The sequence below is a fragment of the Phacochoerus africanus genome, chromosome 11 (genome assembly GCF_016906955.1).
Source record: "Phacochoerus africanus isolate WHEZ1 chromosome 11, ROS_Pafr_v1, whole genome shotgun sequence".
NCBI classification, from domain to species: domain Eukaryota; kingdom Metazoa; phylum Chordata; class Mammalia; order Artiodactyla; family Suidae; genus Phacochoerus; species Phacochoerus africanus.
Genome location: NC_062554.1, coordinates 57071048 through 57094146, shown reverse-complemented (window position 1 = coordinate 57094146; position 23099 = coordinate 57071048). Strand labels below are relative to the sequence as shown.

The 23099-nt window shown below is 48.1% G+C and overlaps 1 protein-coding gene across 6 annotated transcripts in view; it reads left to right on the top strand.

Annotated features, from left to right (window-relative positions):
* SNX19 (sorting nexin 19) overlaps positions 1-19549 on the top strand; it is a 43062-nt gene extending 23513 nt beyond the window's left edge. For 4 of the 6 annotated variants that reach the window (XM_047754296.1, XM_047754292.1, XM_047754295.1 and 1 more), the window contains 3 exons: positions 13108-13292; positions 14516-14603; positions 15572-19549. In XM_047754296.1, the coding sequence (XP_047610252.1) occupies positions 13108-13292; positions 14516-14603; positions 15572-15704 (406 nt within the window). In that variant the 3' untranslated portion in view covers positions 15705-19549. Of the gene's footprint in view, positions 1-13107; positions 13293-14515; positions 14604-15571 lie in introns of those variants that run through there. The other 2 variants (XM_047754297.1, XR_007131025.1) reach the window with 2 other exon arrangements.
* The last annotated feature ends 3550 nt before the right edge of the window (positions 19550-23099 follow it).

Sequence of the window (23099 nt, the reverse complement as noted above, 5' to 3'; positions counted from 1 at the left end):
AGCAATTTATCTGCCCTCTCCTTCATGCTCCTGACTTTGAAACCAACCCACTTTCTTTCATCCTTTACCCTTCTCCCTTCCGTTCTGATGCCCTTGCTTCTCTGAGTAGCATGTGCTGCCAGATGCCCCTCAGAGCATCCCCTTGAGGGTTCAGTGCTAGAGAACAGTTCTGACTCAGGAACCCAAAATCTACAGTCGGTAAAATCAGATGGATATCTGAAGTTGAACTTTTTGTCAGTACTCTCTGTAAGCCAGTTGTCCTTTACTCGGGGCCTTTTTGGGAAGCCTAGAGGTACACCTCACTGAGACAGAGACTGTCAGTGATACTGGGAATCTTAGTGGCCTGTTGCTTTCAGCCACAGATGGAGATCCTGTCAACTTGGGTTTAGAGACACTACCAGATGTCAGTGCCTCAGTTTTGACCTTTCCCTCTGTCTTGAGACAGAGACTTCCTCACGTGCCCTGCAGAGGAGCCAGCCTTTCTGGTCCTAGAGCAGGGAGGGAGTAGAGACGAAATGGTGGGAAATACATTGTCATCTAGCACTGATAGAATTAGGGCACCAAAGGTTTTCTTGGGGTGGATTAACCCCCACATGTATAGAATCTGTGTAAACGCAGTGTGCTTGCTATGTAAACTGGGCTTCAAGACATTCCCTCTGCTGCCTCCTCTCTCCCTCTTGTTTTCCAGCCACAGGTAGGGCCCCCAGATCGCTGTATGTGGAGATTCTGGAGTCGTTGCTGCTCTGTCCTGTATCCTTAGTGTCAGGATGGATAGCCTTCTTTTTAGAAGGGTTTTTAAGTGCCTCCTGTAGACAGGTAACTGAACAGATACCTTTGGGTAGCTTTTCCCCCTCCTGAGATGATTCCGTTCATTATACTCAGGTTCCTTCTGCCCCATGCTTCTGCCAGTGTTTGTCCTGCTTTCTGAACTTGACATCTGCTTCTCATGTTTATCCTTTGTCCTCTTCAAGGCTTGTCTTTTCCAGCTTACTCTGGCCATTTTCACAGCATAATTTGGAACTCTACCGTGTCTGCTTGTCGAAATACATCCCTAAGTCTTCCTCTTCCAAATCACGGCTGAGCATACTCGACATCTGTGATCTCTAATGTTTGAGGTGTTGGAGGCCGGCCCATCGAGTGGAGCACCTACTTCCTTATCCCCTCTCCCTGCTCCAGAAGCCCCCCATCTCCCTCCTCTCCTGAGGTGATGGTCTTTGCCCTTCGCAGCGCCTGGAGCACTCCCTGTGAGGTAGAGTCACCGGGAAGGACGGAGGTCTGGGTTGTCAGGACCACCACTCAGTTCCTGCTGCTGCCTCCTTTGTGCCTGGCTCTTTTTCCCAGGGCTCCAGCTCTGAGTGTTTCTCGCCCTCTCCCTGACCTTTACCTTCCCAATGTGCTTTTGAATGCATGGCCCTTTGGATCAGCCTTCCCTTCCCTTCACCCAGCCGCTGACCCTAGGTGCTAAGAAGGAAAAGGGTCGGAATAACTACCTGGTGGCTGAGCACAGGCCAGGCTTGCTGGTCACACGGGCCCAAGGAAAGAAGGAAAGAGAGTCATTTTGGATCCTGCAATTCCTGCAGTCATGGCGTCGTAGTTTGGTATAGAGAGGTCTAGTTTTAGGAAGGATTCTGAAATATTGTCTTCAAATTACCCATCACCCCACAGGCCCCTCCCCAATCTTTGTAAACACTGGGTACCAAGATGGTTCACTCTTCTAATATTTATATCTCTGAGTCTGCCAGGGGAGGGTAAGTTTTACAGAAGGGGAAACTGCAGCGTGAAGTACACAGCATGCGAGGGATACTGCCATTGCTCAGCTCCTTGGGCCCAGTAGAAGTGTTAAGAGGATCCAAAGAAGTCTTTCTCAGAGACATCTGCACACACACGGCACTTTCAGAAGTGCCTTCATTTTTTTGCTGTTGATCTCGGTAACATTGGGAAGAAGAAAGGGCAAGAATTAGTCTGTTAAAAGGGAGCCAGAGCTCAGAAAGTTCATTCGACTTCTGAGTGGTCAAGCCAGGCTTAGACCTCTGTGTGGCATTTCAGTGCCATTCTTACTCGTTACAACACACCACGTGAAGCCTTTGTCACTCTTCTGGCTATTGACTGTCTCTTCCCCAGAAGGGTATGGACCAGTTTTCTGTGCAGTATTGGGGTGAAAACTGAGGTCCTCTTCCTGACAGGAGTCACTTGGACCGGAGTAGAGACACGATGGCTCAGAGGGAGTTACTGATTGTGAAAGATGTCCTGCTGCTGCTTTTACTGGTCAAACAAAAAACGGGCAGCCATCCAAAACATGTGACTGATTTTTTGCCCAGTTGAGAAGGCCAAGAGCCCTAATTTTTCAGAGCTGGATTTTGGTGCACTGATAGCAGCTTACTGTGGGGCTGAGAAAAGTTAACCTGAAGGCCTGCAGAAGGCCACTAGGTTTCTGTAATAGTCTTTAAAATTGGAATCCTAAGAATGTCGCAGTGCTCAAATCTTGGCCGAATTTCTAAAGATCTCCATTTGCAGTCAGTCTCATTTATCCCAGGGCACAGAAGCCCCCAGTGGCTCCTTCTCGTGCTGTGTTTGTTAGAAAGGGAGCCTGACTTTGCTTTTGGCCATTTTTACCCAAGCGTTCTGCTCCCTTATTTTCTTCTTACTACTTTCAAGTAATGGTTAGAGTCAGTGCCCTGCTGCTCCATCTATCAGGGGCACTTCCCAGAATACCACAGTGACTCACGGTCCTCGGAACCCCTTTGCTTTTGTTCGACTTTCGGTCTCTTCCATCCTCTGGGCCTATTTGCCAGGAAAACTGACAAAAACATAGACTGCTGGCAGCTGTCCCTCCTCTCTAGGATTTATGGAGTGTGCCAGATACGGGGCATGGCTGACCCGCCGCCTTGCCTTCCTCCTCTCCTCCTTCCCGGGCAGTGCGCGGCCAGGTGTGAATTGCATGGATTATTCATGATAATTCTAATTCTATCTCAGCTGACTTCTTATTACCCAGTACACGTCTTATATGACACCCACCCTACAGCAGGTGTATTAGCACACAGTTTAATTTTAATATTAGCCTAAATAAAAGATTCTTAGGAAAATAACTCTGCCAGATGTTTCTAGAAATACACACAAAATGCCATATACAGAGGATTTCTAGGTTTGTCAGCTTTTTAAAAATCTTTTATTGTCCTGTTCCATAAGCACAAATAATTAAGAGCTCACTGTTGCTTTGCTGCTTTAAGTATTAGGTTGTTTGTCTTCTGCACAGCTTAGTCTGATCTGTGTGCCATGCTTTATGGCCAGTGTTTGTCCCATTTACAGCATTAGTTCACTTAGTAACTAATACTGACTGTACCCCTACTGTGTAACAGATACTCTGTTAAGTGATCGAACAGAAAAGACCCCAAATTCCAAATTCCTAAGAAGTTTAATAGTCAGTTGAAGGTACAGTCTTACAAATAGGGAGTTACAGTTTAAAGTTAGGACTTAAAAAGAACTGTACATGATTAAGAGAAGGGACTAAAGTAAGTTGTCAGGGGCCATGGGAAGGTTTATAGAGAAGAAGGTTTATAGAAAATCTGATAGAGGATTTAAAGGATGCAGGGAAATTGAGCACTGACATTGGAGAGCAGAGCCTGGAAGGAAGAGTGGTTAAACAGTGTGGCGTGTTTGTGGTGCGAGAAGAGGTCAGGTGGGATTGGAAATGTGCGACGTACAGCCAGTGGCCAAAGATTACATTGAAGAGCCCTGTGCTCTGTGAGAGAATATAGGCTCTGACCCTCATTTGTTGGGAAACCGTTCACAGAATTTAAATGATCAACTTTGTAACCTAGAAGAATTACTTAAAGTGATGCTGTGGATTAATTGAAGGAGGCAACGTTAGAACCAGGCAGACCAAATAGGAAAAAGTTTCACTGACAGAAGGGAAAGGCCTTGGGGACGTGACCTGAGACCATTGCCGTAGGGGTAGTACAGAGGTGATGAATTCCTGAGACACTGAGGACTGAGGAGGTAGGATCGCCTAGACTTAGTAATTGTTTAAATGATCTTGTGCTGTTGCAGGGAACACGTGGATTAGGGAGAGAGGAAAGAAAAAAAAAATGACTCCATTTTTTGCCTTGTGGGTTGAGAAGCATAACTTGCAGAACAGCATAGTATCTGTCGAAACAGCATATCTGACTTGTAAAGTGGAAAGTTTCTTGTTGCTTATTAAATCAATAAATCATTACCTATTTTATGTAAAAATAACTGACACAGGAGAAAGCATGGACTATATCTGTATATATAATATATCTGTTTACATAATTTGGGTTTTTCGGTAGAAAATTTAAGGACCTGAGGGCCTAGATTTTCGTCTTTTCTTCTACCTGTAAGCTCTGTCTTTGGAAGAAAAAAGAAAATGTGAAATGAAGAGATAACTGTGTAGCTGGTGCAGAGGGAAAATTTTAAATGTTCATCCTTACAACACATGATGCTTGCGTGGTGGGCTCCTGACTGTAGTGAGAGAGCAGGAAAAACATATTTGCCAGGAGAGCCATCAGCTCAGTGACGAAGAAGCTGAAAGAAAAACTGAGATAAAGCTAAAGCTGGGTAAAATGGAAAATGTCGAGGTAGGTGAGAGGTACTAGAATTCACAGACCACAGCAGAGTATCCTGTCCCATGTGCTGTCTTAACAGGTGAACTTAAAGCTGTAAGACTGGAAGTTATCCCAGAGAGTTTGGGAGTAAAGTTAGTTCATTCAGTATCTATTTGATGGCTCATTACCTAAGTGGCACTCAGGAAATGCTGAGGAGGGTATCAAAAGGAATTGAGATCTCTGCCCTCAACACCTTGTAATTGTATTCTTTGGGCACTTACAAGAAGCTCAACTAATGTGTCCTGAGTAAACAGAATGAACAAATAAAACGCATGATTCCAGAGAGGAAGGAAAAGAATCACCATCAAATGAAACCAGGGTTAGCTGGGGTCAGATTATAGTGGAACATATATAAAAAGTAGAGGGGACATCTACTGGGTAATGCAACACGACAGAAGTTAGAACTGATAGGCATGGTGTCCAGTAAGCTTGAACTCAGAAGGAGCTGACATGGACGAATATTAGGGGAGTAGTGTTTGCTTGCTTGTTTATTTAAAAAAATATTAAAAACAAGAAGAACAAAGCAAATACAGGTAAAATGTTGGGAATAGTTGCTCTAGCATTAACTGGTTACACTGAGGAATCATTTATTTATTTATTCAACAATGAATTGGTCTACTCTGTGCTTGGGTATTTAATTTTTGGTTTTTTCTGTCAAGGAAAATGGTCTAATAAGAGGAATTGAGCAAACATGATTAAACTAGAATTGAAGGCTAAGATAGGAATGAAAATAAGAGAGCATTCAGTCTGCTTTAACTCCTGTACCTGACCCAAGTAAATTATGGTCCATGGACATAAAAGGAGGATTTGTATTTCTCATTGAAGACGTAAGATTACTAAGAAGATGTCCATATAGAGATGTGTTGGCTTGGAGAGGGACAAATATCTGTCCTTTTAGAAAGTGGATACAGGCTCCTGACGCTGACATTTACCTCAGGACATTTCTGAAGCAGGTTATGAAATAGATACTTGGTGAGCACTCGGGAAGGGAACCAGTGTGCCTTCAGTGGAAACGATCTCTGCCTGAGGAACATGGTTTCTTTCTTTCCTAGAAGGATTCTCAAGACCAGTCAATGAAAGGAAGGCACTGCTTGTTTTATTGTCTGTGAATTTCAACAGGTTCGTGCCGTGTTTTCATAATATCCATATGAACATATATGGCCTGGACTGTGGTACTTCTATGTGATCCAAGGTCATTTGAGTGTCTTTAGCCCAGGTATCTAATAAATTGATAGCTTGTAGGGCAATTTCTAGTAAGAGAGCATTGAACTAATCCTGTTCATCAGTAATTTGCAAGTAACTCTAATCTTAGAGATATAGTTAATACTCCAGGTGACGGAAGTCAAGATTCAAAAAGATTTGGATGGTTTAGAATATAGTCTGAAACAAACAAGATGGTTTTTTTTTTTTTTTTTTTAGGGCTGCACCCACAGCATATAGAGGTTCCCAGGCTAGGGGTCAGATTGTAGCTGCAGCTGCCAACCTACACCACAGCCACAGCAACGCCAGATCCAAGCCACATCTGCAACCTACAGCACAGCCCACAGCAACGCCGGATCCTTAACCCACTGAGCAGGGCCAGAGATCAAACCCATGTCCTCATGGATACTAGTTGGGTTCACTACCACTCAGCCACAGTGGGAACTCCAAGATGGAATTTAATGGAAATGAATACTCTAAATCAGAATTTAGGGTTTTTTTTTTTTTTAATTACGCAAGTACAAAAGGACAAGCCTAGGCTTAGCAGAGGGACATGTGATTTTTTTGTTAAAGTGCATATGTGGACTTAGGGTTCTAGTTGACTGCAAACTCAGTATGAGTCAGTTCTTTGATGTGTGTGCCCAGAAAGCCAACCCAGTCTCGACTATATTAATAGAAGTATGGTGTCTGGATCAAGGAAGGCACTAAACCTCTGCATTCTTTGCTGGTCAGGGCACATCTGGAGGTTGTGTTTGGTTCCGGGCCCTCCTTTTTTAGAGAGAATAATAACAAAGCAGCGCACACCCAGAGGAGGGACCCAGGATGGGGAAACGGTTCATTTCTCTCCTTTGCTTATCTAACCTGGAGTGTGTTCCCTGCTCTCTGCTTCCAGATTGGCCGAATGGAGCATGGAGAGCTTGTAGAGGAGATTTGGCAGGAGGGCTGAATTTAAAATGCAGAGTGCTGTCTTTTGAAAGCATCTGGCCCTAGTCACTTGAATGCCTCTCATTAAACTTCTGACTAGCAGGCAAGACTAGCAGTTACAAAGAGGCAGGTTTTGGTTGCCCATATTTTAGAAGCATCCCTAATGAATTGAAATCATCCTTTTCAGGAATTAAGCACCTTCCCCAGAGTCACATTCCTGATTGGTGGCAGAGCTAAGATAAAAGCCCAGCTTTTGGATTCTCAGGCCAGAAACATTGGGCCTGCGGTGATGTCACACAGGGGATTTCAATTTGGGGAGGGGGTTAGAGGGGAAGAAGCTCTTTCTTTCCTTCCAGCTCTGAAGTTGTATGTTTCTGTAAGGCTCTTGCTATGAAATGCTCCTTTTTTTTCTCAGGGTTTTCATTGGTGAGACTGGAAAAAATACTATTTAAGGTTCAACATAGGATTTCAACTTCCTTGATTAAAAGTACTTCGGTTCTTAAAGCCTATTAATTTTATATCTGCAATGTATACGTTACTAGTCAAAAACAAAATCTGTGGCAAGATGTAAAACTGTGGCACTCAGATGCTTGAATCCCGTTGCGTCAGCATTTAGTCTTCTCTGGTAGCACATGCTTTAAAGATGTGGCCCCATGATTTAAAACACGAAAGCAAAAGTCAGAGAAGTCGTGTGAGACTCGGCGAGCCACTTCAGATTTCACAATAGTCACTGGGAGAAGGAATCAGGAGTGTCTTGCCCTTGATGTTCACCTCCTCCCCATTCTTCTCCCACCACGCGGCAGGGAAGGATGGTGACCTAGATACACAGTCCAAGGGCAGCGAGGCCAAACTTTCTAGACCCAGCCGAGTCACCCGGGTCTGGCAATTCTAGGACTAGGCAGCCCAGAGCTGGGCGCAGATGGAAGGGAACCATCTATAAACACCAGAAGGGGCCATAACAGAAAAGCAGAGACCTGGGAAAGGAATCAGAGGGAAGAGGGCTGTTCCTTTTAGCCGGTGTGAAGCTGGCAGAAACAGCTGGTGTAGTGGGAACTGCCCTGGATCCACACCATCACCTCACCGTCTCCTTTCTCTCCACTCTGTAGATGGGGCTCCAGGTTTAACGAGCAGATACTCGCAGTCATGTGCTAGGACTGTGGCTACAGGACAGCGTGTTGGGTTTGTGCCATTGTGAACATTTTCCAGGGTGCTTGGGGGTGGATGGAGGTGGGCACTATTTCCAGGAGGCTCAAAATGTGGCTTGAACTTCTTCCTCCTTCTCTTGGAACTCTTAATTCCATATCCTGCAGTGATGTTTTTCAAACTTTTTTCAAACTTCAACTCACAATAAAAAATAACGTCATGACTCACTCTGAAAACACACAAATGTACATCTGCTATATCCATATATACACACGTACATAACACAAAAGTGTCGCAAAGTATAAGGTGCACTTTTATGTTTTCATATCTATTTACATTTAGATTTTTTTTTTTTTTTGGTCTTTTTGCCTTTTTAGGGCCGCACCCGCGGCATATGGAGGTTCCCAGGCTAGGGGTCCAATCGGAGCTGTAGCCGCCCGCCTACACCACAGCCACAGCAATTTGGGATCTGAGCCGTATGGGCAACCTCCACCACAGCTCATGGCAATGCCGGATCCTTAACCCACGGAGCACGGCCAGGGATCGAAGCTGCATCCTCACAGATGCTAGTCAGGTTTGCTAACCACTGAGCCATGATGGGAACTCCAGCATTTAGATATTTTTAAACATCACAGATCACAGAGTGGGTGACATGGCCTCTCATGCCTTTCAGCCCACAGTTTGAAGAATACTCTATGCCATGACCACCCACTTAAATGACTGTAAACCTTGCTCTGAGGGTGACACCTGTAGTTTGTAGATCTGTTTACAGTGATCGAAGCTTTACTCTCATCTTCCTTTACTCTTCCTCTTTCAATTACATTTGGCCCTTTCAGCTGGTTGTGTAAGGTTGGAGCGTAGTCACCTCTGTGTTCAATAGAGAGGTGCAGCCCAGTGGCAGTGGATAAGGAAGATCTGAGAGTGAGTCTGTTATTGTCTTTCACTTAGACTGCACCAGGCACTCTTGTTGGAATACTGTTATTGTTCTTATGAACATTTCCTGTGTTGTTATTTCACGGTCCTTCTCCCCACCATCCCCATCAAGCCATTCTTAGCCAGGGCCCTCCTCACTCAACCACAGCAGCAATCTGAGAAAAGAAGTGAGGGGAATTGGGCTTATTAGATTAGATGTGGTCCCTTAAAGCTTTCTCTCCAAACTCTTGAGGTTTGATTCTGCTGTTCTTAGGGGAAATGACCTTCAGCTAACCTTGAAGTGCCATCTTAAGCCCTAGTATTAAACGGTCGCCTTTTTAGCCACTGCTTCATTCCTCTCTGTGTAGCTATTTCAGACCAGGGTCCTCGGAACATGGATGGCCTGGACTTGCACTCCCCAGGGTGACGGATGCCCTACTCACTGCATCCTCCCTCCTTCATGGCCGCATCAGAAAGGCTCTTCCGTGTCTAAACATCCATCTGTTGTTGTTGTTTTTCTCACTTTATTGCCTATTCTGGGCCCCCTCGTGAAGCTTCTATGTGCTCTGAGTCATTCTTTCTGAGAAGACCAACAAAACAGACCTGGGTTAGCGTTTGTTTTTTTTTTTTTTTTCTTCTTTTCTTTGGGACAAAGGTAGGATGGTAGAAGAAGATACCTAAATCAAACGTCAGCTGGAATAGTGTTAGAAAATAAAGCTGGTGCTATTTGAGGCGATTCTCTACCATATTTATTTTAGCGTATTTACCTCACCCATCTTGTATTACATAAACAATAACATTTGTATTTAGTAAATGATTTCCTAAAAATAATTTGTAAATAGTAAATTGTCCAAGGGACTTGTGTGTGTATATCCACCTTGAAACTTTAGCTCTCCGCCAGCATAAGAGTGGTAGCAGCAGATTCCAGAAACAGATGCTTATGATACACTGGTCTTTAGACACATGAATGCCATTCCTTTTGCTTCAAGACACAGATTTCTTTTTAACCTTCGCACTCCTGGGTTAAGGACAGAAGACGACAAGCGAATAGGAGGATGCAGGGATTTAAGGACAGTCAATTGTCGATCTCTCCTAACACTCACTCCAGTGCCCAATCTCCGTGCTTCCTCTACTCTAGCCCAGGTTTGGGACTGAAGGAGGGCACAAGTTAGATAAGGAGCAGAGGGGGTGGAGGGGAGAGCTCCTTGGGTGAAGAAATCCCCACCTCGTGGTTCCAAGGCTTGTGTCTCTTTGAGGCGTCGGACAAGGCGAATTACACAGACCCCCTGAGTCTGGCCATTTACAACTTATGAACAGCGTGGTGCATAGTCATAAAGCGTGCCTTAGAATTGGCCTCAGGTCACAAATGTGTGGGGTCAGGGGACAGGGCAGTTTTGGGGGGTGGGGGCTGTAGTAGTGGTGGGGATTTTTTTGTTGGTTTGGGCTTTGATCATTTTCCCTTCCAGACTGGAATGGCTGTTGATCCTTGGTGATGAGATCCCACACCTCAGAAGGTCTGTGAACCAGAAAGATTGGCTGCCGGGAAATGAAAGCAGCCTAGTCCCAAGTGTCCAGGAGGAAGCCTTTTCCCTGTGGGGGAGGAACGTGGGCTGGGTGGGAGCAGAATCCTGAAAAGGAGAAGAAGTTCAAGTCTGTGAGGTACAGGTGTGGCTTGTCTGTTACTTTAGGGATGTGAGGAGGAGGCAGGAAAACTGAAGCTCTGCAGCACCCCACTTTCTAAACCGGACTCCTCTCTTTAGGCATGAAGTTTGTTTCATTTCTCCCAGTGTGCACAAGTGCTGCCCTTATTCTGTTCCCGGGATTGACTCTTCTAGGGCCTAATGTTGATTAGCTCTGTGCCTCAGGGCTTAGTGTGCCTAAAGGTGCCTTTGTTTTATCCGCAGTCCCCTTTGTCCCTTAGTCCGCTCAAGCTCCAAGCTCCAGCAATTTTATTTGACTCACTGACTCGTCCTCATCATCAGGGGCTTACTCTTACTTTTCCACACTGATTCTTCTTGCCACCGTTTCCATTTAGCATTTGATGAGTTACAATCTGGTAAATTTGTATACCTTTATATATTTTAACACATGCTGGCACTTGCGTTGCATTCAGCGCATGAGCCTGAGAGGCTCAGTCACCATGGAGGGGACCACAGAGGACGTCCTTGCCAAAATGCAGCTGGAGGTCCTGTTCCCATCGAGTGAATGGCCATTAATGCAAAACCGTCAGACGAACGTATTGTAAAACATGCCCAGAAGGTGACCCTGGTGCCCAGACTTGTTTAGCCGAGGAGGAAGCGTTTTGTGGATGCTGAGATATCCCTGAAGACTTGGGTCGCAGGGATCACTGGCCCCAGAGGACAGACCTAAGGGCAAGCCGGCCTGTTGTTTGCATCTGTGAGTGAGAACCAAGCCAGAACTGACCGAAGCCTTCCTGCTTAGGATTCTGCTGACTCCTTTGGAAGACTTCAGTCTGTTTGGCTCTCGGGGCCTTGCTCCTCTTCCTCAGATCACTACGGTGAGACCCTGGTGCCCATCCTTCACCTCAGGAAAGGTCACATGAGTGTACGTGGCTTGCGGTGAAGAAGAGCTGGGTCATCGATTCCCTGCAGAGAACCTGAGCAGATCGTCGTGTCCACCTCCCCTCGGTGACCCTCCTCTATAAACAGGAACAGGAATTCTCACTCCTGGATCCCTTTCATCGGGCTGTCTTAGGCTCGCTGAATGAAAAGCCCTATAAAAAGGAGAGGCAGCCCTAATAATAACAATACAATCGTGATGGCTATTTTGGGGCAGGAGCAGCTTTGTGCCGCTCTTGATCTCCGTCGATGTCTGCCATTCTTGCCCTGCCATTACCTTGCAGACTTCCTATTCTTAGAATCATTTGTGAGCCCTGGGCTTTGGGGGTTGCAGCCCCCGAAGCTGGAATGCCTAGCTTGAGTGGAATGCAGACTGTCTGGCAGAGTGGAGGTTAAATAAAGTTTGCCTTGGCAGGCCCTCTGCACTCGTTCGGCCGACAAGTAGCTCGGGTATGGAGTGACGGCATGAGCCACCGTGTGGTGCGGGACCAAACCACGTCTTTGTGCGTGAGTAAAGTGGTTGATGGTCCATTCATGACGGTCACAGCCTTGCCAGTGTCCAGTGGTGCCCGCAGTCCTTAACCTCAGCTAGTGACCATTTTCATCACTCTGGGGAAAAAAATGCAGAGACAAGAATAAGGTCGAAAAGCCTTGCAGGAACTGCAGTTTTGGCATCTCTGCCCCCTCAGAGTTATTGACTCATTTTTGAAATTAAGACAGAGGGGGAAATTTTCAGTGTAATCAGAACAGTTGCCAGTGAATCAACAAGTATTTCACTGTGGAAACTTTTTGTGGTGAGGCAACTCTTGCGGTGCTTACAATTCAGATTCAGTACAGGAGAAGGTGCTTTTTTTTTTTCCACTTTTTGCTGTTTAGGGACATACAAACACACTCACGACATATGGAGGTTCCCAGGCTAGTGGTCTAATTGGAGTTGCAGAGGCCAGCCTCCACAACAACCACAGCAACACAGGATCCCAGCTGCGTCTGCGACCTGCACCATGCTCACGGCAATGCTGGATCCTTAACACACTGCTGAGCGAGGCCAGGGATCCAACCTGCATCCTCATGATTCCTAGTCGGATTCGTTTCCGCCTGCGCCACAATGGGAACTCCAGGAGAAGATACTTTCTATTCCAGAGTGAAATACCAGTTCTGAACCTATGCTGTAGAACCAGGCACCAAAGGAGGCCTAAGGCAAGGGAGCACCTTAGCTTACATGGTCAGGAAGGACTTGGCAGAGGAGGTGGGGTTTTGCCAGAAGGGCAGACTTGTGCTCCTGGAGAGAAGGCCTGGTCTGTTAGGAGCCCAGGGCAGATGTAGGGAGTCCTCAGGACAGGTCATGGATGGGGGGGCGCCAGGGAGAGGGATGTGGTTAAAACCACCAGTTGCTGTGCAGGCTGCGTGTACATCTTACTGCCAGCTACAGTGCTTTCCGCTGGAGGACAGCTGCAAGGGTGCAGCCTTCCCCAGAGCCAGAAGCCCTTTGAGTGTTCTGCTCTGAAGCCCCTGATGCAATGTGTGTCTCCGAGCAAATACTCAGGAAGTCATTATATTGGTGTCATTACTCATCTTCAAATTCTGTGGCCCCACGTCGTTGATGGCTTGGGCTCACCTGTGTGAGAGTTGGCGCTGGCTCTGCTTTGCTCTGTTCTGATTGCTTGCGTGATTCACGCCGTGCTGCGCCCTTCCCTTCAGGTTTCTCCGACCCTTCTTTTCCACCACAGGTGGCTAGAAGTGCAGGTAGCTAACCTGACCTGTCCGCAGCGCTGGGTGCAGTACCTCCGGCTTCTTCAGGAGTCCATCTGGCCTGGCGGGGTTTTGCCTAAGTATCCTCGGCCTGTGAGGACCCAGGAGCAGAAGGTGGCTGCTGAGGAACAGGCTTTGCAGAGCCTGATGGGAGTCCTGCCAGGTAACTCAATGAGATTGATTATACCAATAAGTGTTCCTTCCCAGCCTGCTTTGCCGTCACTACCCCACACCCTTCCCCATTTTTAAAGGGGCCAGGACTGCAGCCAGACTCAAAATTTTGCTGACCCACCATTTCTTTTTTTTTTTTTTTCGCTTTTTAGGGCCCTGCTCTCGGCATGCGAAGGTTCCCAGGCTAGGGGTTGAATCAGAGCTACAGCTGCCGGCCTACGCCACAGTCACAGCAATGCAGGATCCGAGCTGCATCTTCAGCCTACACCACAGCTCACAGCAACGCCGGGTCCTTAACCCACTGAGCGAGGCCAGGGATTGAACCCAAAACCTAATGATTCCTAGTTGGATTTGCTTCCGCTGCGCCACAGCAGGAACTCCATGACCCACCATTCCTAAGACTAATAGGAAAATGATCAGGACTGCAAGTGACGCTGAGGGAATGGAAGAGATGACACGGTGGCAGGTCTCAGAGCCTTTCCCACCAGATGAGTACTTTGGGTTCTCTGCATTTGGACCAGGAAAGGAAGTCACATGTCCTGCAGAAGCTAAGCCAGAGAGTAAAGTGCATGGTCCTTAGCAGTAGATAAAAACAAACCCCGAAGAGGGTTTTTCCTTCACTTTATTTAGGTTTTTTGGAGGGCGAGGAAGGCAGTTCGTTGCCTGTGGCTGTGCAGTTCTTAGCTCTGGACGGTTTGACATCCTCCTAGTAACCTCTCTCTCTTTTCCTAACTAACCGTTACAGCAGAAGTGCCTGCCCTTTAGTGACAGGTTACAGAAGTACTTCTTGAGGACCATTCTTATTTAGATACCTAACTTAAGAAACGTTTTTCTTGAGAGTTCCCGTTGTGACACAGTGGAAATGAATCTGACTAGTATCCACGAGGATGCAGGTTCAATCCCTGGCCTCGCTCAGTGTGTCGGGGATCCAGCATCACTGTGGCTGTGGTGTCGGCTGGAAGCTGTAGCTTTGGTTCAACCCCTAACCTAGGAACCTCCATATGCTTCGGGAGCGACCCTTTAAAAGAAAAAAAAGAAAACATTTTTCTTAGCTTTCCCCTGTTTTCTGAGGATTGGAGTTTGGTTACATGGTTCAAAGGTGTGCCAGCATAACCTGATTTGAATAGAGAGACAGCAGATATCCTGAGGAGGTGACCCCTCAGAAGCTGCGACTTCAGTGGTGACACTCAGACTGCACCTGGCTTTCCTCCTCAGATATTGTTGTGGAAATCCTGGGTGTGAACAAGTGCCAGCTGAGCTGGAGTCTGGTTCTGGAGTCGCTGCAGCAACCCCTCATCAACAGGTAGGCGGCTGACGCTGTCCCCGGTCTCAGAGGTGGCCCGGGTCTCTGAGTGAACAGCCACTCTGAACAGAGTGGCGCTGCGGCCTCTCCTTGCCCTGCGTCCGGGCCACAGAGTGTGGTGACCAGGCTTATATACACTGGGTAGATCCCTTTCTGCTGGCTTCTGAGCAGGTGGTCAGGTGGTAGGAAGCTGTCCTAGGACCAGTCACTGTTTGCATTTGGAAGAACTCAAAATCAATGTGAGCTACTGAAAATGCCCTGTCGGCCCCCAGGCTTGTTCACTGTCCTCAGGGGTTCTTCTGCCATCTGCCCACCCCTGTGAGCCGTGCAGGAACAGCACCCTCAGTGTGGGTTCGCCACCTCACAACAAAGCTGCGGTTAATGTAGGATCAGAAGTTGTCTTTGCTTAATGCAATAAGCAGAGACAGTCAGGCTCTGATAAGGGGACCAGAAATGCAGTTAACGCCCCCAGAATAGTCCAGAAGGGGTAAGCGTTTCCCTGGCTGGTCCTTGGGCTGGATGCTTTTGCAAGCGTTGAGTACTTGTCCACTCCTCTCTCACACCCTGCCGGAAGCACCCTGTAGGTGCTTTGCCTACACTCCTGAAGGGTCCAGCTTTGCCTCCTTACAGGTAACCTGCAAATTCTTAGTAGGTTGTGGTCACAAGGATTTCCCCTCCTTCAGCCTTCTCCAAAGCAGTGCTAATGTGCTAAGGTAGCTAGATGCAAAAGTATGGAATTGCCTAAAATCTAGTCTCAAGTACTGGTTCCACCTTTGTTGGGGTCATAGCCCTTTTTTAGTTCTACACCCTTTTATTACATGGCAGAGGCTTTGTCCAGCTGCTGGCGTTGGGAGTCCACTAAGGGCAGCAGGAGTTGGTGAGTGGGGGAAGACAAATGTCATAAACAGGATCTGGTGTCTTAGACTGAGCCAGACCCTCCCCTAAGCTGTTTTGTCTGTTTGTTTCAGGCATTTGATTTACTGCCTTTGGGACCTCATCCTGGAATTCTTGGATCTCAGTGCCTCTGTTGAGGAGTCTGCCATGACCACCTCTGCCTCAGAGACCCCAAGCAACCCCAAGAAGATGGGCGTCTCCCCTTAGCCAGAAGTCATTCACCCATTTCTTTGAAGTCAGGAAGGGAGAGTGACTCTGCCCCCCAGGACCAGTCAGAAGCAGGGCTGTGCCTCTGGAGCAGGGCTTGGCTCAGAAGCCTGGGATCTCGGTGGCACAGGTCTCCCCCCACCTACACCGCGTCTGCAGCAGGTGATGGGGTCTACGTACCAGTTGCATGCATATCCGTTCCCATGCCTTTGTGATGGTGTTTAGACTGTTGGTGGTTAGATCCTGCTGCCTTTGGAAAAGGAAGCTGTGAGGCAGAGGAAGGAGCCCCTTTGGCCTCGCCTTTGCCCTCCTCTCTAAGGCTGTTTGCCGACAGCCTGGCCCTGCGCATACGTGTGCTTGACCCCTGGGGCAAGCTCTAGCTAGACTGAGAAAAGAGCGATGGCCGTGTGCTCCTGGAGGAGAAGTCTTCTGAGTTCTCTGTCCCCACCAGGAAACTAAAAATTCATTCAGAACCACTCTTGAGAGCCAGAGTCCTAGTCCTGTCTGGTCTCCCAACAACTCCACAAGAGGAGGGAGACCTTTCTCAAGACAGTCCTTGCTCGTTGGCTAGTTTCCAACACATCAGCCCTATAGAGGATGTCACCGAAGCCTGCTTCCCACAGTGGCTACCCTTTTCCTATCCAAGAGACTTCAAAGCAGTCTGCCGAAGCTTCTGGTAGGTCCACTCTTTCCTGCAAGATAGTTGCACCACAGATTTTATTTATTCGCTTCCCTTCTAACCCCCTCCCTAAGAGCAGTTGAGTTCCGGCCCCTGTGGCCTTCTCTGTCTTCCTTCAGCGAAGTCGTGTGGCGGGTTACATATTCAAGCCCAGTGCTTCGCAAGGGAAGGGAAGAACTTGCTCGGCTGAGAATGCCCGCAGGAGCGAGGGCTTCTCTTCTTCACAAGTCTCCAACAGGGAGCATTTCATCTGAACCAGTACCATTAGCAGACGTTCCCACAAGAAGCTGTTTCCTTCCTGCTCCTTCAGGATCTGAGGAGTCGTGAAGGACACCAGTGGTGAAAGCAGGGGGCAGCATTCAGTAGAAGCACGGACGATGGGGAGAAATCGGTGGCAGGAAGGAGGACAGAGAGCGGGGCCAGGTGCCACAGGAGGTCTTGCTGAGGCGCTTGTTCACGCCTGTCCCTTCCGCTTGCACTTGGGGGGGCGCGCTGCTTCCACTGAGCTGTGGGCCCCCCCTGCTTGGAGGGGGGGCCTTGGGTTTAGGCTGGCGAGAATGGGGTGGGTCTAGGACAAGCGTCAAGATCCTCTTAGACTCTAAAGTAGGTGATGCACACACAGTTAAAATGGTTCACGGGAGAAAGTTGGGAAACCTTTTTGCTTTAACCCCTTTCCAGGGTTGGGGGGCAGCTTGTAACCATCAAACATGTTCTGGTGTGACTGGGAGGTTTTCGAGGTCCTGTTCTTGCCGAAAGGCAGGGAGATGAATGAGGTCATGTGACTTGGGACCTTCGAGCCTTAAAAGGTGATTGTTACAGTGACTTTATGGCTCCAAAGTTCTCCAAGCACCTCCCCAACTAGAAGTCGCAGCAGAAGCAGCTCAGCATCTCTGCCTCTGGCAGGTGTCTGCAGGATGAGGGATCGCGGGGAGCCCAGCCTGGACTGCCGCTGCCCCTCTGCCCCCACCGCCAGGGCCCCACTGCTCCAGGAAGGGTGGGGGCACCCCTGTTCTCTGCCACCCTTCTCTCCCCACGCTTTCCTCTCACATGCACTCGCCACCTATATCGCTTTGAATCTCTGCTCCTAGATGTGGCTCAGATGTGGCCCAAACCCGGTACACAGGCTAGCACATGTTAAAGCCCTTACAACTAAATTCTAAGGAAACTTTTCACACTTTGAGCCCAAAGAAAACCTCCTTGTATTTCAAATTCTATAAGAGACCCCACCTCTACTCTCTGCCCCCAGAAGATAAGTTCTCCTCAGACCCTCCTTCCTGGAAGGAAAATAACGGATATCGCCAAGGAAATAAGCAACACCCATCTGGCTTTGAAACGACCTGCCAAGTTTAGGTAGCTGGTCTGGGCACACCAGGGAGATGGGCATTTGAGGGAGAGCCACAGGTCGCAGGAAACGATGCTCCCAGCTGGGAGAGTGAGTGATGAGTGAAGAACTGGACCCGACACTAACCTGGAATATCCATGACCCTCCTCTTGCCCTCTCCAGCCCATTCATCGCCAGCTGCCACTCTTCCTTTGTGACTAGCACCCAGCAACAGTTACTAGGTCCTAGGCAGAGTGAAAACATCAACATGGCCCCTGGCTACACGCGTTAGGATGCTTTAGGCTGAAGTACAATTACTAAGTACATTTATTTTCTTCCATAAAATCAGTACCTGGGTGGGTGAGGCCCGGGGGCTGATGGATTCAGCAACTTTGCCCTCCTACAGGGGCCACATTCTTCTCATCTTGGTGCTCTGTCCTCAGATGCCTGCCTTCATGGTTGCTGTGGTTCAGGGCATCACGTTCTTTGAGAACAACGTCAGGAAGGAACAGGGGCAAGGCTCCCATGTTTTCTCTTAAATATGGAGGAAACCATTTCCCAGAAGCCCTTCAAAAATCCTCAGGACTCCCGGGCCAGAACTGCCCACCCCAGGCCTGTCCACTGACACTGAGGCTGCATAACCATAATTGGCCTGTCGTAGTGTTTACCACCCGGAGAGGAGGTCACTCTAGTTATTTTCCTGGAAGAATAAATAGATGCTCGCAAGGAAGAAGCAGAGAGTGGGTGTTGATAGAGTGTCTGTTGCAGGGGGTGTTCTGCCAACGTCACCACAGCCCCCATGGGACACTGAAAATAAGAGGAATGTTTGCTGCAGGTACTCCTTGAAGCTCGTCCCATGCATTGACTTGCTTAACCCACGTGAGCCTGGTAAGGTAGTACATCCCCAACTTACAGGGGGGACACGCGGCACCGAGCAGTGGTGACCTGCCACAGTCACAGCCAAGGTACAAATCCAATCAGTCCGCTCTCAAGCCCACCCGCAGAGCATTGTGCTAATCTGTCTTTCTCACAAAACAAGACAGGCTTTCGCTTTTAAGGAGGCTATATCTAGTAGAGGAATCAGCAGACTTGGGCAAGGGGCAAGGAGTACACATTTTAGGCTTTGTGGCCACATGGTCTTTGTTGCACCTGCTCAGCTCTTCCATTGTGGCATGAAAGCAGCCACGGACCGTGTGGATTCAGACAATGGCTGTGTTGCACCTTAACTTCACCCACGCAGACCGGAGCAGGCCAGGGCTAGCCCGTGAACAGTTCCCAGATGCCTTGTCTAGTGGGCGTTAGAACAGTGCTTGCTGAACTCGAGTGTGCCCATGAGCTACCCGGGGCCGTGTAGAGGGCCTCGTGTGCTGCATGTTAAGAAGCTCCCAGAGGTCCCAGGGAGAGGGTAGGCCTTTAGCATCAGGGGCTAGAACAGACACCTCTTATTGGCTGTGGCTCACGCACTACCAAGGCTACAGGGAGGGAACTTGAGATTGGGGACCAGGGAGAGCCTGAGGTGGTAATATCTGTATTGACTCCTAAAGAACTGAAATCGCATGGGGAGGTGTACAGGTGGAGCAAACGGTGAGCCATGTGGGCACAGATAAGGAGAGTAGTCACAGAAAGACATACTGCATGGCCCCACGTCCCATGGTGGAGGGGGGGGGGGGCGGGGGGCGGTGCCTGGACTGGCAGGCTCCCAGAGACAGTGGAGTGGCGGTCCGGGGGCAGGGGCAGTGGATGCAGAGTTTCCAAGATGAGAGAGTTCTGGAGAGCTATTCACAAGAGTGTGAGTGTACGTAACACTACTGGACTCTGCACTTTAAAATGTTTGTGATGGTAAAATTCTATGTATTCTATTTTACTGCGATCGAGAAACTTTTAAATTTTTTAAAAGACATGGAGAGCTGACAGCAGAGCATGGCATGCAGGGAGGGAGTGGCAAGAGCCAAGGCTGGGGCCGCGTGGTGTTGGGTGGGAGGGGACTTGTCAGGGTGCTGCTCTCGAGGAACCTGGAGTCCATTCGCTCTGCAAGGTGGGGGCTCGTGGAAGGGTCCTCCTGAGAGCATTTTGTATCTACAGTCCCGGGCACAGGGGGCTTGGCCGCACACCCAGACTGTCCTGTTCAGCCCTGCCCCAGGGACGTGGCTCCTGCCTCGGTCACTTCCCTTTCATTCCTCCCAGCCTATCCCCACTGCTGCTTACCCATGATGGCCACGGGGGTCTGAAGAGTATAATGAACTTGGTGTGATGAAGCCAGATTGGAACCCTAGCTCTGGCACTTGGCTGAGGATGTGGGTGTGGCCAGGTAGCTCGGGTGTCACTGAGACTCAGATGTCTCTGAGGAAAAGGGACGCATACATGAAGACCGTTTAGACAGCTCAGGGCAGTAATGTGTAAGATCAGCCTTCCGGAAGCACAGGTGCACCTGCTATGAGCCTGTCGGTGGCGTTTCCGGGCTCCTCTGCTGCTGGCGGGAGCAGTGGAGATGCCTGACTTCAGGAACCCTCCCGACCCTGCCCGGGTGCCTCCGCTTCCATAGCCCCCTCAGAACCTGCCGTTCATCCTAATCTTCCTTTGGACTGGAGTGGAATGTGTTTTCTTAGGATGAGGAAAGGAAGGTTAGCCAACCCTGCTGGATACAGTTGGGGGTGGGAAGCAGGGAGGGAGTGGTGACTGGGGAGGAAGGGAAACCATGAGGCTGTTGTCGTTGAAGCCCAGCCGGGCAAGCTCTGCCAGAACTTGGCACCTCTGTTTCCTTTCCACTGGGAGTGCCAGAAATCACAGGGCAGGGCTTGCTGACACCGCTTTTGTGGACAGAGAACAAAACCGCCGAAGGGTGAATTTCAGCCAGCAAATCTCCATCGCTCCTTGGTGGCGTAAAGGATGAAGATGCTGCTACACCCCAAAGACTCTCAGAGAGGGCCATGAGGGAAGACCCCCGAACACAATTTGCACACCCTAAGCTGTGTCTGATAGTTCTTAGTACACAAAGACAGCAGTGTCTGTTTAAAAAACAAAAGCACAAGCCCAGAAGAATGTATCAAGCAAGAAACAAATGAAAATCACCAGAACCGTTTTCCTGCTGTGCCCCGGTAGCAGGATTTGAAGCAGAGGCAGCATGGAGCAGAGGGGTGGGGAAACCTGGGCGCCCACAGTCACCTTGGCAGACGCTCTGTGCTATTCTCAGATTTGCTGAGCCTTCCCGCTGTCTCCCTCCCACTTCTCACCTGTCTCTGGTCTGAAAGTACCTTTGAACTTGGCTTTTTTGGAAGCAAAACCAAGCATGTGACAGAATACAGAGAACTTCTGACTTGGGTGTCCACCAACATGACAAAATCCGCTTTCTCTACACATCTTGATTCTTCAAACTTAGCTCCAAGCGCTTCTGTGTAAGTCACTGGTGAACCCCTGGTCTCTGAGACGTGGAGTGTTGGGAGGGAGAGTAAGAAGAGTGATGGGATCAGATCCCAACTTAGAAAACATTTCTTAAGTGACATTATCTGCTCATTTAACCCCAAATAGACCTCTTCATCACCCATATTTGGGAAATGCAAGCTAATTTTAATGTTAAAAGATTAAGAAGGTACATCTGTCCGTGGCTTATATGTAAGTAATCCACTGACCTTTTTTTAAAGTTGAAGTACAGTTGATTTACAATATTATGTTTTGGATGTTACAGCAAAGTGATTCAATTACACATTTATATGTATGTATCTATATTCTTTTTTTTTCAATTCTTTTCTGTTATAGTTCATTACAAAATACCGAACACAGTTCCCTGTGCTATACAGTAAGCCCTTGTTGTGTATTTTATATATGGTAGTGTGCACGCTCTGACTTTTTTCCCTTCCCTATATGTTCCCCATTATCGTTGTGTTCTGTCATCATGAGCAGTGGAGAGTTGCCCATCCTTGGATTAATTAATGAGGGTAAAGACCAAGAGAGATAAACACAAAAACCTAGGATTGAAGACAAAGGCACAAAATGACCACAGGAGCTCTGACCACTCTGCTGGTTAACACTGGAGGTGATGATCCATAAGCTCGGGGTATCAGCCCTTCGGCCTGTTCTCTGCATAAAGAATCATTCTGCCCATCACTATCAAAAAGATTAACCACTATTTAGCAAAATATTTGCATTTCATTTCATGACTTGCCACTAGAGAGGACAGACCTCATTGAGAAAAACACCTCTTTCTTTCGATCTTGTCTCCTCTACAAATACATGGAGTCCAGATCCAACAAGATGATGGCAAGCCAGAGTCTCAAGAGTAGTGAGGGCACCTTCCATTAAGGCTTCATATGTCTCTAGGAGAATCACGTGGGCATGGCTGGCAGTAGGACTTACTTGGGGACAGAATGTATTATGGAGATGCCTTCAGAGAAAGCTAGGGGCTTAGGCTCCGCTCTTCCCTGCCTCTGTCCTTTGGGACATTCTTTCCTCCCTGCTGTGCACAGGTGGGCACCCTCTGTCTGTCAGAGCCAATTCAAGTTCCACTTCCATTAGGCTTCACCCGATTGTGCCAGCCAAAACTCTCCTTCCTCAAAGTAATTGACCCTGCCTCTCAGATCAGCGTGCATAGATGTGGGGTCTTCAGCAAGAGATTCTAACTCTTCAAGGGCAGGGATGTTGCACCTGTTGTGCTCCCATTATGTCAACCCTCCTGTACCTAGTGCATCATAGGTGCAAAGTAAATCCTGCAGCTCATTTGATTAAAGAAGATTATACATACCAACTTTGAGGAGGTAAAATATGTGAGTACAATGAATGAAAGAAGAATTTGCTGGGGACAAGATCACAAAAAGGATGAGGGAAGGCAAATTTTCATTTTTAAGACCTTATACCTTTCTTCTACAGCAAATATCAAATGAGAGAAGTTTGTTTTTACATTTTCTGTGCCAAGCCCCACGCAATCGTATACCAGTACCATTTGCAGTCTAAGTATGTAGGCTGTAAGGTTCTGAAATTATAAGCTCTGTAAAGAAAATCAGTCCCGGTTTGAAAACGGTTTTTAAAATCAGCCAGTCACAAAAACACGCGGCATATCCTGTCTACTCTCCAAGTCCCCCACCTTTGCCTACTCCTTACCTCTGTGGGATCAGAAAACAAAACAAACATCTACCTGCAGGAAATATTCTCAACTTCTCCCTGCCCCTGGCACAAAATTTGTAAGGGATATGGTTACCATGAAGAGAAAAACAAATCTCTCTTCCATTTGCTCTCTGGAAATCCTTTGATCCCAGCTCTAAAATTCTCTGTTTCACACCTTCTCTAGTAGCTTAAGTCACAGCTAAGATGCTACACGGAGAACTCTTCAAGGGCACAGGAATAACCATGGGAAAAAAGGAAGGCTAGCAGGAATGACCCCTCGCTCTGACAGCTGTTTCCATCT